Source organism: Nylanderia fulva, unplaced genomic scaffold, assembly GCF_048542155.1.
Source record: "Nylanderia fulva isolate GAGA-0341 unplaced genomic scaffold, ASM4854215v1 Scaffold8, whole genome shotgun sequence".
Classification (NCBI taxonomy): Eukaryota; Metazoa; Arthropoda; class Insecta; order Hymenoptera; family Formicidae; genus Nylanderia; species Nylanderia fulva.
Window position 1 is genome coordinate 4,625,011 of NW_028190916.1, and position 21,249 is coordinate 4,646,259.

At 33.1% G+C, this 21,249-nt stretch overlaps 1 protein-coding gene across 1 annotated transcript in view; it reads right to left on the reverse strand.

The window, feature by feature from the left end:
* Positions 1-1,327: 1,327 nt before the first annotated feature.
* The window catches only part of 5-HT7 (5-hydroxytryptamine receptor 7), a 119,633-nt gene continuing 99,711 nt past the window's right edge, over positions 1,328-21,249 (reverse strand). Inside the window, 3 exon segments of the mRNA XM_085489275.1 lie at positions 1,328-8,577; positions 8,579-9,226; positions 12,775-12,819. Of these exon segments, the coding sequence (XP_085345401.1) occupies positions 8,530-8,577; positions 8,579-9,226; positions 12,775-12,819 (741 nt within the window). The 3' untranslated portion in view covers positions 1,328-8,529.

A 21,249-nucleotide genomic window follows, 5' to 3' on the forward strand; every position in this document is an offset into this window, starting at 1 on the left:
CAGTCGCCCGGCAAGCGAAAGGTCTCGGGTCGATTCCCGATTCTGCGACTTTCGGATCTATATTTTTCTCTCGCACTTTATTTCTTTAGGGGGAATAGGGGATACATGGAATTAAAAATCTCTTGTAGAGATTATTCCAATTTTATATCTTGGCCGTGTCCAAGTAAAAATTTGGTGCCTTGTGCACAGGTATTTAATTCTAACGAAAAAATTTTAGTTTCGTTTAGAATAACGCACTGTCATCCGCGATTTGGCTCTTATTGCCTATCTTATATATGTTAAATTTATATTTATATATTACAGAGCCTAGTTAAACTCTTAATTTATACACGCTGGCTTAAAGGCGTTTATTTACCAACATTAATATATATAACAGAGAAAAGTATAGAATCGAAAGGATCTGAATAGCTCAGTTGGAAGAGCAGTCGCCCGGCAAGCGAAAGGTCTCGGGTTCGATTCCCGATTCTGCGACTTTCGGATCTATATTTTTCTCTCGCACTTTATTTCTTTAGGGGGAATAGGGGATACATGGAATTAAAAATCTCTTGTAGAGATTATTCCAATTTTATATCTTGGCCGTGTCCAAGTAAAAATTTGGTGCCTTGTGCACAGGTATTTAATTCTAACGAAAAAATTTTAGTTTCGTTTAGAATAACGCACTGTCATCCGCGATTTGGCTCTTATTGCCTATCTTATATATGTTAAATTTATATTTATATATTACAGAGCCTAGTTAAACTCTTAATTTATACACGCTGGCTTAAAGGCGTTTATTTACCAACATTAATATATATAACAGAGAAAAGTATAGAATCGAAAGGATCTGAATAGCTCAGTTGGAAGAGCAGTCGCCCGGCAAGCGAAAGGTCTCGGGTTCGATTCCCGATTCTGCGACTTTCGGATCTATATTTTTCTCTCGCACTTTATTTCTTTAGGGGGAATAGGGGATACATGGAATTAAAAATCTCTTGTAGAGATTATTCCAATTTTATATCTTGGCCGTGTCCAAGTAAAAATTTGGTGCCTTGTGCACAGGTATTTAATTCTAACGAAAAAATTTTAGTTTCGTTTAGAATAACGCACTGTCATCCGCGATTTGGCTCTTATTGCCTATCTTATATATGTTAAATTTATATTTATATATTACAGAGCCTAGTTAAACTCTTAAATATATTAATAAATAAATATATATAGTAAAATAAATTATAAATTAATAAATTATATATTATAATATATATTTTAAAAATATATATTACAGTATATATATTTTTAAAAAAATTTAAAGATTTTTATGTATTGAAGTGTATAACAAGAATTACATATACGATTTATAACGACCCATAGAATTTTTACTAACAATAAGAAAAACTTCTCTACATTTTATTTTAAAGATTGAAACACGCTGTCGACGGGATACCCTGCTTATGTAACTCGGTTTTATAATATTATTCTAAAGATATATACGACGCGCGGAGAGATCAATGAATTTTCATCAGTGACGAATTTTAAGATGTGATGTAACGACTTAATATAAATTCTTGTAAAACGATCGAACTATTGTAACTGTAACGTCGAATCTTTTTTTTATATGGAATTCTCCAAAAGCACGCTTACGAGCACGGAAAGTTGATCATAGAATTTTGCGAGCCTCTATAAAGACGAGTTTTAAAGATTATAGATATTATTTATACGCACATCGTAGTCTGCGTTAATAGATTAGTCCGTATTCTTATCGCGCATTTAACAACAAATATTCATTTATTTTAACACGAGAAATATAACAGAGAAAAATATGTAGTAGCTATTTTATAATTGTTATACAATTAATTATTCGTAATTATAGTACAAACTGTGTTTTTTCTTTCGGCTTTCGTGAACTCCTTTCATAATTAACGCATAAGAAACGCATTTATGATATGTATATAAATAGCGACTGCTAATTTCTGATTTGCTACTTTTTACGCTTAATCCTTAAATTTTTAATTGGTATCCATGATTCAAACGCGTTTTGAGTAATGAACGAGTTCACGAAAATCGAATTTAACTGCTTCTTTTCGATAAAAATGAATGAAATTTTCATTTATATGTATTTAATATTGAATATATTAATAATTTAGCACCAAATAAAATTATGAATACGGATCTTTTAGGCTCCATATGTTTTACTCGAGAGAGTTTCTTTTACTCTCGAAAACGAGATTATGGTGTACGCGATCAGTAGTACATCAGTACTCTGCATTATCTATTCTCGAAGACGAGATTTAGAGTAATTCTCAGAAATCACAGAATATTGAGAGTGATTCCCCCAATTATTTTTTCTGAAAATTTACTATCGCTATCGAGAGTAAAGCTCTCAGAGGACATTCGCTTCATTTTTTCGACATTCGTTCTCTCTCAACGTATTAATACGCATATACATACATTTATTCCTAAACATCGTATTTCGGGGAGCTAGACGACGACATCGATGATGCATCTTGATTACTGCATTTATATACATATATGTATGTATATATATACATATATATATAGAATTGTGATACTTTATTCGCGTAACAACTTGTTTTAGAGAGGAAATGCCGCGCGTTAGTTTCCCTAGCCTCTCTCTCCCCAAATTCTCATCTCTACATTCGTAATGATTGTACACATATGTTTCGTCGACGATGATTCATGACTACTACGTTATGAATTATATACATCGAACATTTTACTTTTTTTTCTTTTTTTTCAAGTGAACATATAAATTTTTTCTCGCGATATCGCGTCTGTGCGTCTCGCGCATGCATGTGCGGATTTTCGATTTTTTTTCTGTCGGTCGATCCCTTAATCGTATTAAGCCCTTTCGCGCGATGTAGTTTTACCGTGTTGCACTTCTCTTTTTGATTTTTCGTTCAAGAATGGAACGAGCAATGAATAACGAAAGCTCGTTATTATACCATGAAGATTTATCACATTTACGTCTCTGCTAATTAATGCACGATTGATATAAATCGTTCGCCATTGTGAGTTTTGAAAAAGTGATTAAGCTTAGAGCGGCAATCTTTATATTTTCACCTTTTGTTTAAATTCGTATATTAATTTTCTAAATTAATTTAGATTATTATTATGTAATTAAGATTAATTTCATAATACATTTAAATATCAAATTAAATTTAGAGAATTGATGAGAATTTATTGTTAGTTTATAGAGAATTAATTGTTGGAAAAAATGAGATTAAAAATATTGTCAGAATAAAAAATAAGCTTTTTATTCAAAAAGAATTAAGAGGTCCACCGACACGAATTTTCGAAATTATGATAATTCGACAACTTCTCTGATACTCTGATTCTTTAATACATTTTTGATTTACGTTACATACAAATAGGTCGCTTAACAAACATTTAGGATTGTCTAGCTAGTGATAGGTCCCCTCACATGACTGCAAATGACGGTAATTTAATGCGCAATGGAATGTGTAGCATATATTACGCTCGAAACGTGGCTTACATGATTAAAGTTACCTTGTTACGTATACCTATTGCCGTTAGAGCTGGAAAGATTTGTTTTAGCACCAAGTGTATTTCACACGATATATGAAGAGATACTTATATATCTTTTATATTTATATTTCACGTATGAACTCGGGACGTTGCCGTGAAGAAAGATACAAGCATATAGACGCGTTATATGCATTTACGCGCGAAATTGATGAAACGCTTTGAAAATTCCATAACATTTTTTTAAGTGACATATACGAATGTAAAAAGAGATTTTTGCAGATTGTATGTTGTAAAACAAATGCAAATAATATTTTTCAATTAATAGATACATATTAGATTTAATAATTAGAAATATTCTTATAACAATTTTATCTATATAATAATTTTTTTTTTTGAAACTTTGAAAACCTTTAATCAATTTCGCTAGTTATTGTAGGTATTGTGTGTGTACGGTTTTCTTTTAAATCTCGGAAGAGTAATCAATTTTCTCTCATTTTCTAAATAATTTTGTCATAATAACGCGATTTTGCAATTTGATGCATTATATCTTAAAATAAGAAATTTAAGATTCTTAAGATAATTTGATAAATTTAACACGTTGACTGTCAACGCCTAAAGTGATAATTCAATCCAAAGCCAATAAGAAATATTTCTATTCTATTATAGATTTTTTATTAATATTTCTTGCTTTATATTGTTATCACAAAAATTGTTGAAATATTATTCTTAGAAATACAGATAGAGAAAAAGAGAGAAAGAGAAAGGGAGGGAGAGAAAGAGAGAATTTTGTGTGCGTCAGGCCATGTGTATTAATTTAACATTAATTAATGCACGTATTTTAAAATTTGACATCAATATATATTATCATGACAGATAACATGTTAAGTGACAAAACGTTCAGATGGCTTCCTTAACACCCGTATCTATGAAGATACAATTTGAAAACGAGAGAGTCAGGAAAAGCTTTCGCGCTTTTGGTACATCGTGAACGATTCCAACTTCGATCGATTGCGTGGAATTTTGGATAGTGTCGCTCGTCGTTATCTCGTTACCTCCCTAAAAAAAAGAATCAAATCAAACCCTCGTTCTCTCCTGCGGCCCGTGCAATTTCGATATTGGCCTTGGCTTATCCACGTCGATCTGGCGTGGCGATTATCGCGAGAAAACACTCGCGTGCCGCACGATCGTGATTACACGAGTCTCGAATTTATCGTGAGCCAACTGCTCGCGAGCCGGGACGTTCGACTTGAGATTTTGCGTCGGATTTCAGGACTTGATTCGACCCCAATCAAAATCAAACTAGCTCTAACTACTCGTAATGTCTTGCAAATTTCATTGCTGCCGTCTTGCCTACACGCAAGACTCCACCGCGCTATATCCATCTATCGATACACACGTATGTATATACACACACATACATACACGCACGTGTAACACACGTGCACGCATACACGCGTAGACACACGTTTGTTGCGGCTTCAATGCGAGTTACCTCGTACCGTACTACAATATAATGCATTTTGAGGGCTCAGTTCGGCACCTTGTCGCTTCGCGTAACTTGGATCAATGTTTTCAAAGGAATCTACCCTCTCTTTCATTCCTCTGTCCTTGTAGCTCCTTCGCCTCTTTCGGCGAACACACGATTGTACCCAAAATAGGATAAACGCACACGGTATAAGCGTGTGCTAGGCTTTTCGGAGCACCTTATTGTTTGGAACGAGGTTATTGAATACCGATTTTCTCATTTTTTTCACACGTGTCACGGATAAACTTGTCAACTTAGGGATAATAAAAAAAACATATGCATGTATAGGTAAAGATATTTGCATACCTTATTCTTTGGGATAATTTTATATGGGAAAAAATATCGCTGCAAAGTATTGACAGATACATCTCTAGCAAAATTAATATTTTTTTATAGAAATGTATGTAGAATAAGTAAATTAAGTAAAAGTCTCTTCTGTTTCTATATAATAACACAATTTATTTCTATATTTACGAATAAATATATTACGAATGAAACAATTTTAGTAATGTTTTTTTTTCGTATAAAATTGTTTTATGAGGAATATGGTATGCACATATCTTTTCTGGATCATTGTAAATATTTATGATGCTTCGAATTGTTCTTCAATGACTCGGTATAATTTATATTTGAGAATGAGAAATAGAATAATCAACATTATAAAAACTATTTTAAGATAAAATATGAATTTTTTAATTATTTTTGCTTGATTAGACGATCTCGTCCGTTGTGCGAGCGGATAATTCTCGGAAACATCTCGATAACATAGCACGCAATTAAGTTGGTTAAATTTTTTGCAACAATTGCTTTTATTAAATAGAGTGGTTTGCGAAGGTCGAGGAAACTCTGACAATGAAAGAAAATGCAATCTCACTTCTATATACCATTTAAGTAGGAACAATTTATGATTGTTGACGCCGCTCGATTACTCTTTATTCGTAGCACGCCGGAAGTTAAGTTTTCGTTTAACGAAATGGGAACACCACAAAGGAATCAGTGGGAAATACATTAGAGTCTTTGTCTGGATAGCTTCGGTACTCGGTATTATGTACCGAGTAACTTGGAGTAGTAGGAACCGATTGTATTTTCCAAGTCAGTGATTAAATTGATTGTAGTAAACGACCGCGAACTTCTCGGGAGAATACATCGTATTCTTTCGATGCGAAACTTTTAATGCAACTTCCTTTGTAGTGCTTTTATTTCGCTGGACAACGTGACAAATATACATGGAGAGCACAAATTTTATTTCTCTCTCTCTCTTCCCCTTTTTCTCTCTCTTTCTTTCTATCTACTCCTACTCCTTCTATCTATCTATCTCTCTGGCCATATTGGAGTCCGAAGCTTCGGTTATCGATTGTCAGCAACGATGACAATGTAGAAAATTCAATCTCGCTCGCTGTCGTCGTCTCGTTGGCGTCTCCGTGGAGAATAAAATTCGAGCTCGGATATATGAACAAGTCGTCCCTTCCCCATCCCCCATCCTTCCACCCCCTTTTTCTTCTTTGATTGTCCAGTACGACGCGATTGTTTGCGCAATCGTTTGTCCGCATCCAAGTTGCGCAATGTTTATACGAATCAATCAATTTGTTCGGCAATTTTCTCGATTCATTGGATCGTTGACTTTGCTCTAAAAATTACGGTTTTGTACGGTTGACTGGTTATAATATAATTATATAGTTATTTTAGCATTTTCGCGTTTAATTTAGCTGGTCCAATATTTGCTGGTAAATATAAATGCAATCGATATAATCATATCGTCAATTTATCTTAATCGAGAGGGGAAAAAACGAGACCGTAAGTAAATTGGAAATCATGATCATTTTATAATCCTTTCTTCTATTTCTATTTCAACCCTTTCTTATGAAATTGAAGAGAATCAGCGATGGGAAAATAGAAACTAGAAATTATATACTACGATATAATTATAATCCGTATATGATTTGTACTCTTATAAAATTGGGTGGGACCGTTCCGTTCAATTGACGAATAAATAAATAAATAAATAAACAATCAGAACGACACAAATTAAATTTCTATTGTTTGACATTTGACATCGATATGTTTATTTTAGTGAAATTTATGTGGGAGTATTACAGCTGACGAGATTTCGCATAAAACGCTATACGCGAGCGACCGCGATTTCCGCATCGTAAATCTTTATTGCATAAATCTTTATATACGCGAGAACGCGTTCCCCGATAATTCCCTCATCTATCGCGCGTCAAATTTTTTTTATTTTTTTCCGAGATATAATTACAATTTCTCGTAACGATTAATTGTCACATTTTATTGCGCACCATCTGCTCGCAGAGCTCGTGTTTGCTCGACCTTAACGATCTTTTTGTCTTTTATGTCAACGTGAGAACAACGAATTTCGACGATTCTGTCGAACAATTGCGCGTTACATCGTAAATTACTTGCGGTTCAAGAAATCAAAAAGCGGGAGATGTCGTTTTGCAAATGATGTTTTTTTTTTGTTGAATTAATCACGTGTGATTCGTGTGTCATGATTTTATTATAATTTCACCTAGAATCATATATATAAAGCGCACTTTGAGCGATCTTTGTAACTCGCAACAGAATTATATATAATTCAGAGAAGCGTTTGAAGAATCTGAACACACATTCATTATATTATATCATATATTTAAAAAACATATCATGATACACGGCACGTAACAAATTGTATCTCCCGCATTCTGTCACGAATTATAGATCGTCTAAAGAGTATTTAATAATAGAGGCTTTTTACACTTTTTATCTTCATTCGATTGTTTAATTTTTAATTCATAGATTATATTTGTATATTTTTTCATATTGAAGAGCTTATTTGGGAATCACATTTAAATTCTTCGTTTTTAAATAACATTAAAACATTTTATAAATGTATGAGATTTAAATATATTTATGAATTTGCATGAGTTTTTCATAACACAGCATATATTTTCATTTTTTTAACAAGTATATGAATTTAAGACAATATGAAAATAAGCTCTTCAATTATCTTCGCGGCGCGAATAAATTCGAGTTTAAATCAACGAAATTAATGAGAATATTTGTTCTCGCGACTGGAAATCGCTCCTCGATTTCGACGAGTCTCACTGTCAGTTCTTACGGGGAAGGTTTTGAATTTATTTTCGCGCGGTCGTCATCTCGATCGCACAATAAAGCTATTTATCTATTTATCTCTCTCTTTCTCTCTCGGCCGGTCTATGTTAACAACGTTTAAGATCATACAAGCGGTCCAGCGCTGTTGATCGAATTTATAGAAGGATCTCTCTCGAGACGTCTCTGCGCGATGCGCTCGTCACGCGATCGCGGAATGAAAACCTCTCGGGACGACGGCGATGACGCGCGACATCGTCCCCGCGATCCTCATCGATCCTCGCGATCGATCATAAAAGGATCTCGTTTTGTGTGCCGTTGGTGAGATCGACGGCGACGTGGAGAGGCTCGATGCAGCAGGACGGCGGTCTCCGTCGAACACTAGAGTCCTCGACGATTGACGAGGAATGCTCCTCGGATCATAGGAAGCTTTCGTCGGGTGCCCCGGCGATGTCCACCGACTCGACGAACACCCTGATTCATGCCGTCGTCGTAGTGATCCGCACTCTCGGCGCTCTCTACACCACCCCCGCCGTAGCCGTAGCCGCTGCAACCGGCTTTGATCTCGTAATTATTAACCGGATCACCGTACTGGCTCTGGTAGAACTCCTCGCGCATCATGTGATTGAGGTTGCTGCAGCGGAAGAAGAGCATTTCGCGGAACGGCTTGCGGAAGTCCTTGTTGAGGATCGCGTAGATGATCGGGTTCAGCAGACTGTTGCAATAACCGAGCCAGAGGAAGAGACCCGAGAGGAAGGCCGGAATTGCGTCCGGATCCTGGAGGAACGGTCTGACGAGCGCCAACACGAAGAACGGCAGCCAGCAACCGATGAACGCGCCCATGATGATGCCCAGGGTGGTGCTGGCTTTTCGCTCCTTCGCTAGATGGAAACGCAGCTTCTTCTGATGCGGCGAATTTGTCACGCTACACGTGCTGTTCAGGTGATTGCGCACGAGCGTCGTCGTCGTCGTCATCTGCTTCGTCGTCGACGACGTCATCGACGGGGTCGTCGCTGTCGAGAGCACCGGCTTCTCGATCCTCTGCAACATCGGGCACTGCGACTCGTTGCTCTTGCGCGGCCCGCCGGGAAAGCATCGGACCGCGTGTACGCTGCACTGTAACAGAAACATCCGGAGAACGTTATTTATATGTCGACGTGTTGGAGAAGGAAAAATATTCTAGTGTCAATTGTGGGATTTTCGGCATGCGAGGTGTACTTTGTAGAAAATATTGTTCCGTCCTGCTGCATCGAGCCCTTTTATACACACATTGAGTTGAGAGTTTAGAACTCTCCATGCAGATGACAGATATTTTTAAATATTTGTTCATTAATCATTTTTGAGTCATTTTAAAAAGATTATTATTTGAAATGATTAAACTTGCGGGTTATTTAGAAGAAACTAATATCTGTTATCTGCGTACGAAAGCATATTTATTTACATTTAATTAATTATATTTTTGAACTTAAAGATGCAAAATAATTATTTTTAATTATCATAATGTGTCAAAATTTCTATTAATGATTCTGACTTTGCGTGCGTAACACATTAGCTAATAGCACGCGATTTGCATCGAATAGAATTCGGTTTAGAATTGATGACATATTGTCGACGAGAGTTTCAGTAGAAGGAGTCTATGAAAGGCGCGCCGCTGACTTTATATATCGCTTGTCCGACTTATTCGTCGGTGTTCCACTGATGTGGACATAACGCGTATAAGTGTTATGCCAATAGAAAAATGCGTACGTTCACGCACAATGGACCTTTGTCAAGGCACATATAATGGACATCATTGGGAATGTATAGACCATGCGATAATAGATTTTTATTAAAAAAAATTATGAAAAAGTTCTCTCTCCCTTTCTCTCTATTCTTTCACAAAAGAAAACGTGGTCTTTATTGCGTAAACTTTTCTACGTAAATTTTAGAATTAATTATGAAAATAATTACTAAAATTAAGTGTAATAGGGAATTAAATTTTATTTAATTTAAAGTTGATATTATTACGTATAATTAATAATTAATAATATAATTGTATACTATTGTATAATCAATGATATAGATCAATTATTTATTTATTTATTTATTATTTATTAATTTATTAATGATAAATTAATGATAATAATAATATAATTACACCGTTAGAAAGATAGAAAGAAAGAGATGCAATTAATAATGAAATCATTAAACGTACAAGAGCAAGATATCTTTTATCGTATTTTAAAATCGCATAGTTACAAAAGTCACAAAATGGATTAAATATATTTTAAAAATTGCAATAAAAAATTTATTCAGTGAAAAGAATAGGATTATATATTTTTTTGCTTATATATTATCAGTAGGATACAAAAATAATATTTATTTCTTATCATTTTCGTCTAAATATAATTTCTTGTGAAATTTTCGAAATACTATATATTTCTTTATAATTTACACTGAAAAATGTCGATCGAAATAACATTCCTTGCGAACGACGTTACATTTCCTGGCAGATATATTATATTGGTTATATTCGGAATTCGGATATAGAGAGTCTCTTCAATTTTGTTCGCGGTATCTTAACGCACTTCGCTCGATGCATCTCTGCGTGAAAGAAAGCCCGGATGCACGATAAGTATTGAATCATTCTCCACACCATTTGCGGAATGTTCTTCGCGCGCGGGAGATATTTCTACACCTGCGAGAATCCTTTCAAAAGAGGGACTTCTTTGTGGAATTTCTCACAAAAGATGCCGTACGAATGCCATATACTTTGTGCAGAATATAAAAGCTAATTCGCATACACGAAAAATCATTGTTTGAAAAGCGCGTATCTTTTAAATTAAAAAGAAAATTGAAAATACAATAACTTCTCTCAGAGACAAAGCAGAAATACATTGGCGATTCTTTCGCGGTTGAGTTTCAACCGTACATTTACATAAAACGCAATATTCAGACATTAGGCAAATGAGACCACTAGAGTAGCAGCCACTTTAGCGCGGTTGATTTTAGTCGCTCCGCGAGTCGCGCAAGCTTTTATGTTTAAATGATCAAACGTATGCGATTTCCATTGATTTTCTCCCTCATTGAAAAAGTAAGAGGGTCGAGAAATTATTCTGTCGAGAGTTACGCGACGAAGAGAGAACACGCCGTCTGGCACCGATGTATATTTTGTTTTTGCAAGCGCCAATGTAAATTCACGGCCGCGGCGGAAGTGAAGCGGCAAAGAAGCGCGTTATGTAACTAAGTCAAAATGCAGATGAGTCTTCCGACCGAGTGGCCCGACCTCAGGAATGTAGATGACACTTAGGGATAATTGAGAAGTGGAAATTCTCGTGGTTTTCAGACTCGGAGAGAAGGAAGGTGCTCGGGAAAAATACGAAATTCTTCGTGACCTCCTAGTGATCCCGTATCCCCGATGAAGAAAAATTTAAACTTGGCTTTACGAGTCATTTTTACGACCGAAATATTTCTCCTTCGGTTCCAATTTTAGAAAATATTTCGTTGCTCTGCGCGCAGTTCCAATCGCCATATCTATATCCATCTCATTTATTATTTGCTCCAAAATAAATTCTTTGCAACAAAACGCAAATACTTTGCGACTAATTGAATATATATAGTTTTAAAACACGTTATTCTCTCTCGTTAAAAATTAAATTATTCTTCATAATTATTTTGTGTAATAAAAATAATATTTTTTATGATAAAATAGAACCTTTACTTTCTCTTTACAACTTTATAAAATTTTATAATTTTTCATAGTCTCTCATAAATTTTAATATATTCTTCATTTTTTTCATTTTAGATAATAATGTAATTATAATGCATTATAAACGTAAGAATATTTTCATAATTATATTTATGAGAGACAAGCGCAGTTTTTCTTTTTGAAGAAGATTAACGACTGAGGGGACGCTTTATCGTTCGACAAACTTGTATTTGTCTTTAGTCTTTTATAATGATTAGCTAACTCGGAACTACTTAAATATTTTTACTGTTAAAGAACCATTGATTAGAACAGTTTATCACAAATACCAAGTTGTTACAATTTTGCGACGGAATAAAAATTCGCACTTTGTTACAAGGCATCGTTGTCGTATGAATTCGTAATATCCGATACGATCAGTTACTTCGCCCTACGTTCTGTTTCAGAATTGCAGTCTTGTCAAGGAAGCTCGTTAAATATTTGATCGTAGGTCATCGTAAAGTAGGCGATCGTTGAAGCAATTCTTGCATCTGCAAAGCACTACTTGCATGTGCAAAGGTTTTGCCTTTTTTAGCCTATCTTATTGTTGCACTAGTCGCGCGCGTTAATAATTTTAAATTAATTTATATGTAAATTATATGTAAATTATATGTAAATTATATGTACATAAATTAAATTTATGAACGGAATTATAAAATAAATTATAATTAAAATATTAAACTATAGTATAGAAATTATAATACAAAAATTAATTGTTAATTAATATTAAAGGAATTATAATTAATTAATTAATTAATTAAAATAAAACTAGGAGTTATGAATAATTGCTATAAATTATGCGAGAATTCTGCGGTTTTGCGTGTTCGCGAAAATACACATGTCTCGATTAAAAAAATATTCGAGAACGAATGTCGAAAGCATTGTCTAACAATAAATAACGAGAGAGAAAAAACTACTTGTAGATGAAGAGATGTCTTACCATTTTCAAATTATCCAGCCTGTCGGCACGTACCTTCGATCTTATCTACAACAGACAAGTGTTTTACGAACACTTTTCAGAGACTCGGGTCCTATTATTGCGATAAGATTAAAAATAAAATAATGCAATCGGAAGAGGTAGGGCGCGGGAAAGAGAAAGAAAGAGGAGATTTATATATATATATATATATATATATATATATATATATATATGTATATAACCGCGCGAAGATCTACTGAACGGACATGCGACGTAGGGCGTAGAGTCGAATGATTGATGTATAAGCCATTAATCTCGTACAGGCAATCCCCAAAGCTTGCGTAAATTAAATTGGGAATCTAGCACGAAATTAGGATAAATCTATTATTCGGCTATGTACGTTAGGCTCTTGTATATGTATTACGTATATGTATCTGTATGGTGTGTGTGTGTGTGTATATATGTATATATATATATATATATATATATATATATATATATATATACCTAGACTACTCCTGTGGTGTTGACACATGCAATTTGGCGCTCACGACATATGCGATCCTTGGTGCACATTTTTACATATGAACGAAACTAGCAGGTGTAATGTAAAACGAAAGAGCGCTCTGCTCGTGTCCGAACAAAGAGGGTTTGATTCGATTATAGAATTTCAGCCCGGGATGTACCGCGTGGGAGAGGATGCGCAGAGGATCGACCGTGCTTTTCCTCCTTCCTTTTAACCACGACTGCCAATCTCGAGTCAATTTTCCTTCGCAATAAAAAACACCGTCGCATTAATACACATAATATTTTCGAACTATTAAAGTATTAAAAATGAAGAATTTTTTTCACAAACTGATCTTCAAACTTAAAAGCTTACTTTACAAAAAAAATAACATTAGAGACATATATTTAGGATTTAAAATATATAAATATTTTCAACATATAGAGAGTAAAGATCACACATATATCTGTCGTAAGTTTCGCTAGAGACGTTTACGCTTTAACAGGGTCAGGATTCTCGTTAACAATAGTGACACCTGTTTTACGTCGGTCCATTATCGTGAAGCTGAGAGAGAGAGCATCGTTGTAACAGTACGAGACAATTTTAGCTGATTTTAGAGACATTGCTCGCGAGAGACATTACGACATAACGACGTCATACACCATGTGATAGATGATTTGAGTAGATCATGGTGCGAATTCCGATGTGAAATTTCAGTGCCGTAGCGTATTCTATAAAATTCGTTTTATTATTCTTGTGCACGTAACGTTCGTTATTCGCCTTCGCAAAGATGGACCAATCAATCTGCTCTCGCTAACGCATTTCGAGTTGAAAAGTTTTAAAAAGAGAATTTCTTTTGTCTCTCCGAAATTTATTCGACAGACCGTATGTTTGGAATTTTTTCTTTTTTAGGAGGATTTATCGTATATTCGCGAATATCGATTAGAGGAAAGATTTTAATAGTATACAAGTGACGGAGATATAAAAGTTAGAATTACGCCGGGTGAAATTTAACGGACATGTAAAATTAATTAAAGATAACGCATCAAAATCAATTTCTTCTTTTTTTCCATACATAACATTCATATTTGTGATAAGATAAATTAATATTGTTATATTTCGAGAACACATTCAAGGGAATATATTTTGTTGACATGTTTTATCCACATGTTTTGTCGACGTTCGTTCACATTGCAAATTAAACGACTGTCACTCGAAATTCTCATTTCCCAATAAGCATAGCTAATTAAAGGTCGGTGCATAAATATTACACGCGCGCCGTTCCGCATTCGTTAATACATATTATAATATATTTTCTGTCTCATTTTATTGCGTTTCCACGTTGTAACATATTAAAATTAATTATAGAGGATACGTCGTCGTAATGCACGGGAGTGACCAGTCGTCTGCCCGCTGTAATTACAATAAAACTGTTATTAAATTTAAATCCGATTCAACAAAGTTTTCAATAAACAATACACATGCATTATTTGCCGTGCGAATACATAATAACAGAATGGGGAGCCTTGAGTAGTATAAAAGTAATATATTTATTGCTTTCTTTCCGGGGATGGATTTCGAATTCGAGTTTTATTTATGATTGTTTGTATGAAAATTTTTCATTTACAGTATAGACATTTACGAGACTCTTTAGAAAAAGAATTTTTAATCTCGCTTTTAATATTACAATTTTTGTATAACATTATCCCTGTTTATCTCGATATTATTTTTATAATAATTTTTGAGAAGCAGATTTTTATATTATTTTTACATTTTTTAATCTATTTCATTTTTTGCTAAAAAATATATATTTTTTTATATAATATGTATTTTAAGCGCGCAATAAGAGAAAAAATGTTGATAAAAAATATTTTATATGCTAACATTTAATGAAGATATATTACGTATTAATATATTTTATTAATACATCTATTTTGCAACAATATTTTTTTATAAAAATATATAGGTATTAACTACATACATATAATATCTCTCTTTTCTAATTTTGTCTACTTTTTGTAATTATTTAATTTTATTAAATTATTTATTACTTTAATTTTTCTATTTTGTTTAACGTTTTGTATTTTTGTGTTATTTTTTTTATATTGAAAGAAACAGTTTCGTTTGTGTGTGTACATTTTTCGTGCTTTCCGTTTCAATTTTATTCCACGTAAATTATTCATGACACCCGAATCGACCCGTATCGATTTAGAGAAAGAATGTGCATCCGATTTCCGTCACATAAGATTTTAAACCGAAGTTCATGGAGAATACATCTATCTGAATATTTGAAAATGTGGATAGTGGAAATGCGAGAAAAAGGATACGACGTGCGCGTCATTTTCTTACAGCTATGCTTTTAGGGCGTCTGAAGAAATTGTGTGAGAGAATAATGGCGTTGTCACTTAACATCAAAGTGATGTAAATCGATGCTTTGTGGCGGGATATAATGTATATGATATATCGATTATATGTAAGCGGTGAAATTCTTTTCGACGTCTAAAGAGGCAGTATACTTTCTACCTCGTCTTATACACGTTTGAAAAAACATGTATGTATATATAATAGTTATACTTTCTGCTTCTTTTTTATAAAGATATAATTACTTATGAAGAGTATTTATTTTTTATTTTACTCTTTATATGACACAAATATATCTTGGAAAATGGCATCGTTATTAAATATTCATTTTTACAGTAAATGTATTATTGAATTTTAAATAAATATAAATTATATATTAATCATAATATTCAATAAGGAGACTAAATAATTTCACGTATAATATTAATAATGAAATGACAAAAATATATAAATTTATTTTACATTTATATAAATATCATGTTTTATTCGAAGAAGAAAATCTTTTTCAATGAAATTATTAAATTATATTATTATATATAAATAAATTATAGAAAATAATGCATATTCATATTTATTGTATATCTACATAAAAATTTACAATCGATGTTTGATTACGATGCATGCAAGAGACCCGTGACTAAAACAATTATCTCGTTTTCAGGACGTTTAATTCTGATTTGCGATCATTAAGTGTGTAATTAACAGCCGCCTGTTGGCCGCGAGATTTCCTGATCCTTCCGTGCTCGTCGTGGAGTGTAATTTGTCGTACAAACGCGAAACGTTGCCCGCGGCGTGTCTGCACCAGGCGATTATCCATGAAATCGTGGCGATCGTGTCTGATCGTCGGTATATCAACAAACTCGAACATTTGAGAATGTCGCGTTTAAATAAACGAGATTTCCGGACTCGCGAAACGAGAAACGGGAAACGGATGAGATGCTATCTCGGTGTCAAAAAAAAAAAAAAAAAAAAAAAAAACAGAATGCGATCGGGATGTAACGGCTGCGTGCACGTGCTCGTAGGATATGTGCTCCACGGTCTCGGTAATGGCCATTTCTGCACACTGCGCGAATGCACGCATCGATCAATAAAGAGCGATTGCCGCCGCAGCCTTCCGCACCTCGCGTTCATCGACTGTCGACTGTGTATAGTCGACGTGCTGGAAGCTGGAAGCAGAGCTTGATAGAAATAGAGGGGTGAGAAAGAGGGGGGATTCTTCTATGAGACCATTCGTCTCTTGGGGTCTGGAGTTTATGGTACAGCCGAACCCGATGTAACTGTCCGTGCAAATGGTCCATTTGTAAGATATTTTTCCTCTTTCGACGAATGAAAAAGAAAATATACTCTTTTGCATTGTAGTTCTGTACGTAGTTCTAACTGTGTTGCAATAGTATTTAATTTGCTTTGCTCTTTTATCTTATTTTTATATTGTGCTTTTTAGGTATTTTCATCGCGAACTTTTACAAAATTGATATGGTATTCGATTGTGCACAATTTGTCCATATTTGTTCATAAATAATCGTTTTTTGTCAACTATGCAAACAAAACTAAAAATAAAAAAGAAATTGGAATAAATTTTATCATGAGTATCTCTAGAGGCACCCCATTTTATAATTAAAAAAAAAATCGAACTTAGAGATGCTTATGATGAAATTGATTGTTGACTCTTCTGTTTATTTTTAATTTTTTTGTAAGGTGGACAAAACATTTTTTATCTATATGAATAAATGTAAATAAATTGTGGACGATCGAATACTATATCAATTTTGTAAAAATTCGCATTTTGAGATGCCACTTGATTTCACAAACCTGGGTCTTTTCTATTTTTTTTTCTATTTTCTATATATATACAGATATATATATATATATATATCCTTACTATTTTATTTGCATATTTTTTGCACCCTCTTGAAATAAACTCATACTTTTATTCGTCATATATCCCTCAGACTGATTTAGAATGTGGGTTCAGTTGCGAATGGGAAGATGATTTTATCTAAATTAAAAAAGAGGGTTTCGTGATCCTTCATGTGTAAAATTGTTTCATGTGTTTAAGGGTTTCAAGTATCACGCAGAAGTGAATTGTTTTCGCTTAGGGAAAACTTTGCTGTTTATACGATTGCAAATCGAATTCTATGCGATCGATACATTTATTACGGCCTTTTACGTTAGAATAGATAAGGGTAACAAATTCTTTGTTGCCATTATCGTTGACAGGATCAAAATATGCGAGGAAAATGGGAATGCAAAACGTCTCAACGTATCATATAATAACATAAGTTTGACAATGAATAATCCAGCTATAAGCTACACGCTTCCTTCACTCTTCTCCCAAGACGAAACCATTAAAGCAATAGACTTCGTGGTATTAAATACAAGAGCACCTGCGACACATTGAAGCCCGTATTTTCGCTGCACATTTAGCACCAAATGTGACCAGCTATGGGGTTTTGCATTCGATTCATTTAATAATGCAGTTGATGAACGCAGCAATGTAAATATAAAATACAAATTAATTAATATAAAAATTAAATTTGAAAATATTTTTATAAAATTAAATTTGATAATATTTATTATATATAATTATTATATAATATAAAACTAATTATATATTATTAATATATATAAATATATAATTATGTATATTTTATATATTAATATTTATTATATATAATTATTATATATTATATAATATATTATATAATATTTTATATATTATATAATATATAATTATACTAATATTTTTATAAAACTCATGCGATAATTGAAAGAAATATTTTATATGAACAATGTATAAAAATAATTTTTAATAATTTGACTAACAAATATAGTTTTTAATTTTTAATATATTAGATACTTGCAAAAGTTTATAAGGTTACAAATATATGGCGCATTGTAGTCAGTTATAGTATAATAATAATTTTTTTTTAAGTTTTTTTAAATGTTGACCATATTCAATCAGAATTGATGACTGATAAATCATAATTCCGAATATAACTGCAATATTTAATGCTATTGAAAATGAAACCAGATAAAGTTATCTTCCCCACTGTATGCTTTATTACTTTAATCGAGGTGAAACCGCTGCAACAACGAAAAGACTGATTTGTGAGACAAATAGAGAAAATATTGTATCCGCTGCTGTTTGTGAAAAATGGTATAAAAGATTTAAAAGTAATGATTACAACATCAACGACGAAGATGATCTTTATCTGATTTTATTTCCAATCGCGTTAAATGTGAAAAATTATATTGATTTATCAGTCATCAATTCTGATTGAATTTAGTCAACATTTAAAAAGCAAATAAAAAGAAAATAATTACTAACGCGCCATAATTTATAACTATACGGACTTTTTTTTGCAGCACCTAATATAAACTACAATATAATATATAATATATATAATATAATATATATAAAATATATAAAATATCAGTAAGTTTGAAGATACATTTCTTTTTCTTTTAATTTAATTATCATGTACAAATATTTTTAAGAAAGAGAAAAGTATTTAAGAATAAAGTGGAAATCTATAGTAAACATTTATTCTACAATAATGTATAAATGAAATTTTGCTACAGGCCATATTCTTATTAAGTTTTCACTGGCGCACGCTGAAGCATTTTATAGAAACCATATTTTAAGAATTTTTTTATAAAATTCACGCAATAACTAAAATAAATATTTTATGCAAGCACATATTGTACAAAAATACAAATAGGTTTTTAATTTGATATATTGCGTTTTCTTTTAATTATCGCATACAAGTAATATTTTTTTGAAAGAGAAAAATATTTAAGAATACGCTATATATAATATATATATATATAATTAAAAAATCTATTTAACTTAAAAATTTATTCTACGTAATTAATCCTACTGTGTGTGCGACTATATTATGTCGTTCGTTGTCCAAAGATATAATATTTTAATGTCTTTATCATTTTCCTCCCATATAATATATTCATTATACACCTTATAATTAATTGACAGCAGACGGAATAAGGAATCGCATTTTTTAATTGACGCGCCAAACGCATTAGAAAACGAGTCAATCACGTGACCGGCGAAATTTCTATTAGCGCCGTACTTCACGTCGCGCTTCCCTCCTTTTCCCTGCCCCCTCAGTCAGGTAGTGACCGCTGTGTACTTCGTACGCATTTTTACTTGCTCCGTACTTCCTCGCCGGTGCGTACGATGGTGCGTTAGCAGCAGGCAATCTTCTCTCGATGTACGTATATAGTAACCTGCGCATATCGTGTCATCGATATATTCGTCAATTTCGCGATCTATGCCATCGATTCGGCAGATTCATTCTCTTTACGGCTCCTTTATCATCGCACATTTATTTCGTTCATGTTGCAGTGCTTGCTGTTCCTCATCATCAAAGCAGCACCGGGAACTCCGGGAAGGAGAAATATCGGGGAATATCGAGGAACATCGAAAGGAGCATCAGGATACGTTGAAAGGAGCATTGTCGGGATAACAGTCGGACAATGATCCTGTTCGCTCGCAATATTCCTGAGTAATCGTGTGGCTCGTTCGCCATGAAGGCTGCCGCGATTGGAGTTTTCCCGCCGATTCGAGATAAGCGCGAATACCGGGAGTGCCGAATCAGTATATATCTACGGGCGATCGTGTGTGTGTTGTTTCGGTGTACATTAATCCGTGCAGTTGTATCGTAACGTGTAATCGAGAACGTTCGGTTGAAATCTCGCCGTTTTCGTCGAAACGATACGGTAGTATTGTATTCCTAAACCTACATAGTGCTTTTCTCGTGTATTATATTTCGCGAATCGCGAGTGTGTGTGACTAATGTATCCAGGAATATATCAAGGATTAAAAGGAGCCTCGAAGGAGATTTATCGGCTACGTCGTTAAAGAGTGAGTCCTTACATGCTTTTTTCTAACCTTTAAACCGAAACATTAGCTTGTGATATTAAACAGTGGTTTGTAATAGGAACAGTTTATACAATAAGTATATTTTTTTGGAGGTTATAAATTAATTATAAAGTGTATATATATATAATTATTTATCATATTCTATTACTTATATTTTATGCTTTATTTATACATAATATATTTTAAATATTTTCCGGAGAAAATTTTATATTTAAATTATTTCTTTATTATTTATTGCACGTAGTTTCCTAAAAAGTAAGAAATATATAGAAAATGTAATATCCTTTAATCAAATATAATGTTTCGATTTAAAAGTTAATTATTTTATAAATACATTTCTAAGAATATATCAAAATAAATAACTGAAAGCTGAGAAATGTGAAAGAATAAGAGAGATATATAAGTAAAACACTAGCACCTGATGATATATATGATAACATTTTCATAAATTGTTTCTAACATATATGTCAAACTGAAAGTTCAGATATAATAAGCAATATGTGCGAAATATTATTTTAAACGTACGCGTGTAAAAGGATAACAATTAAAAACTTGTCACTTTAACGGCTACAACACCTTGTGTAGCATTAATTTACGTAAAGTGAAACATTAGTATCTGACGATATATAAATAAAATAAAAATTTTATAAATTGTTTCTAGCATATATGTCAAACAAAATTCAGATACAATAAGCAATATCCTCGAAAGATTATTTTAAACTTAAAC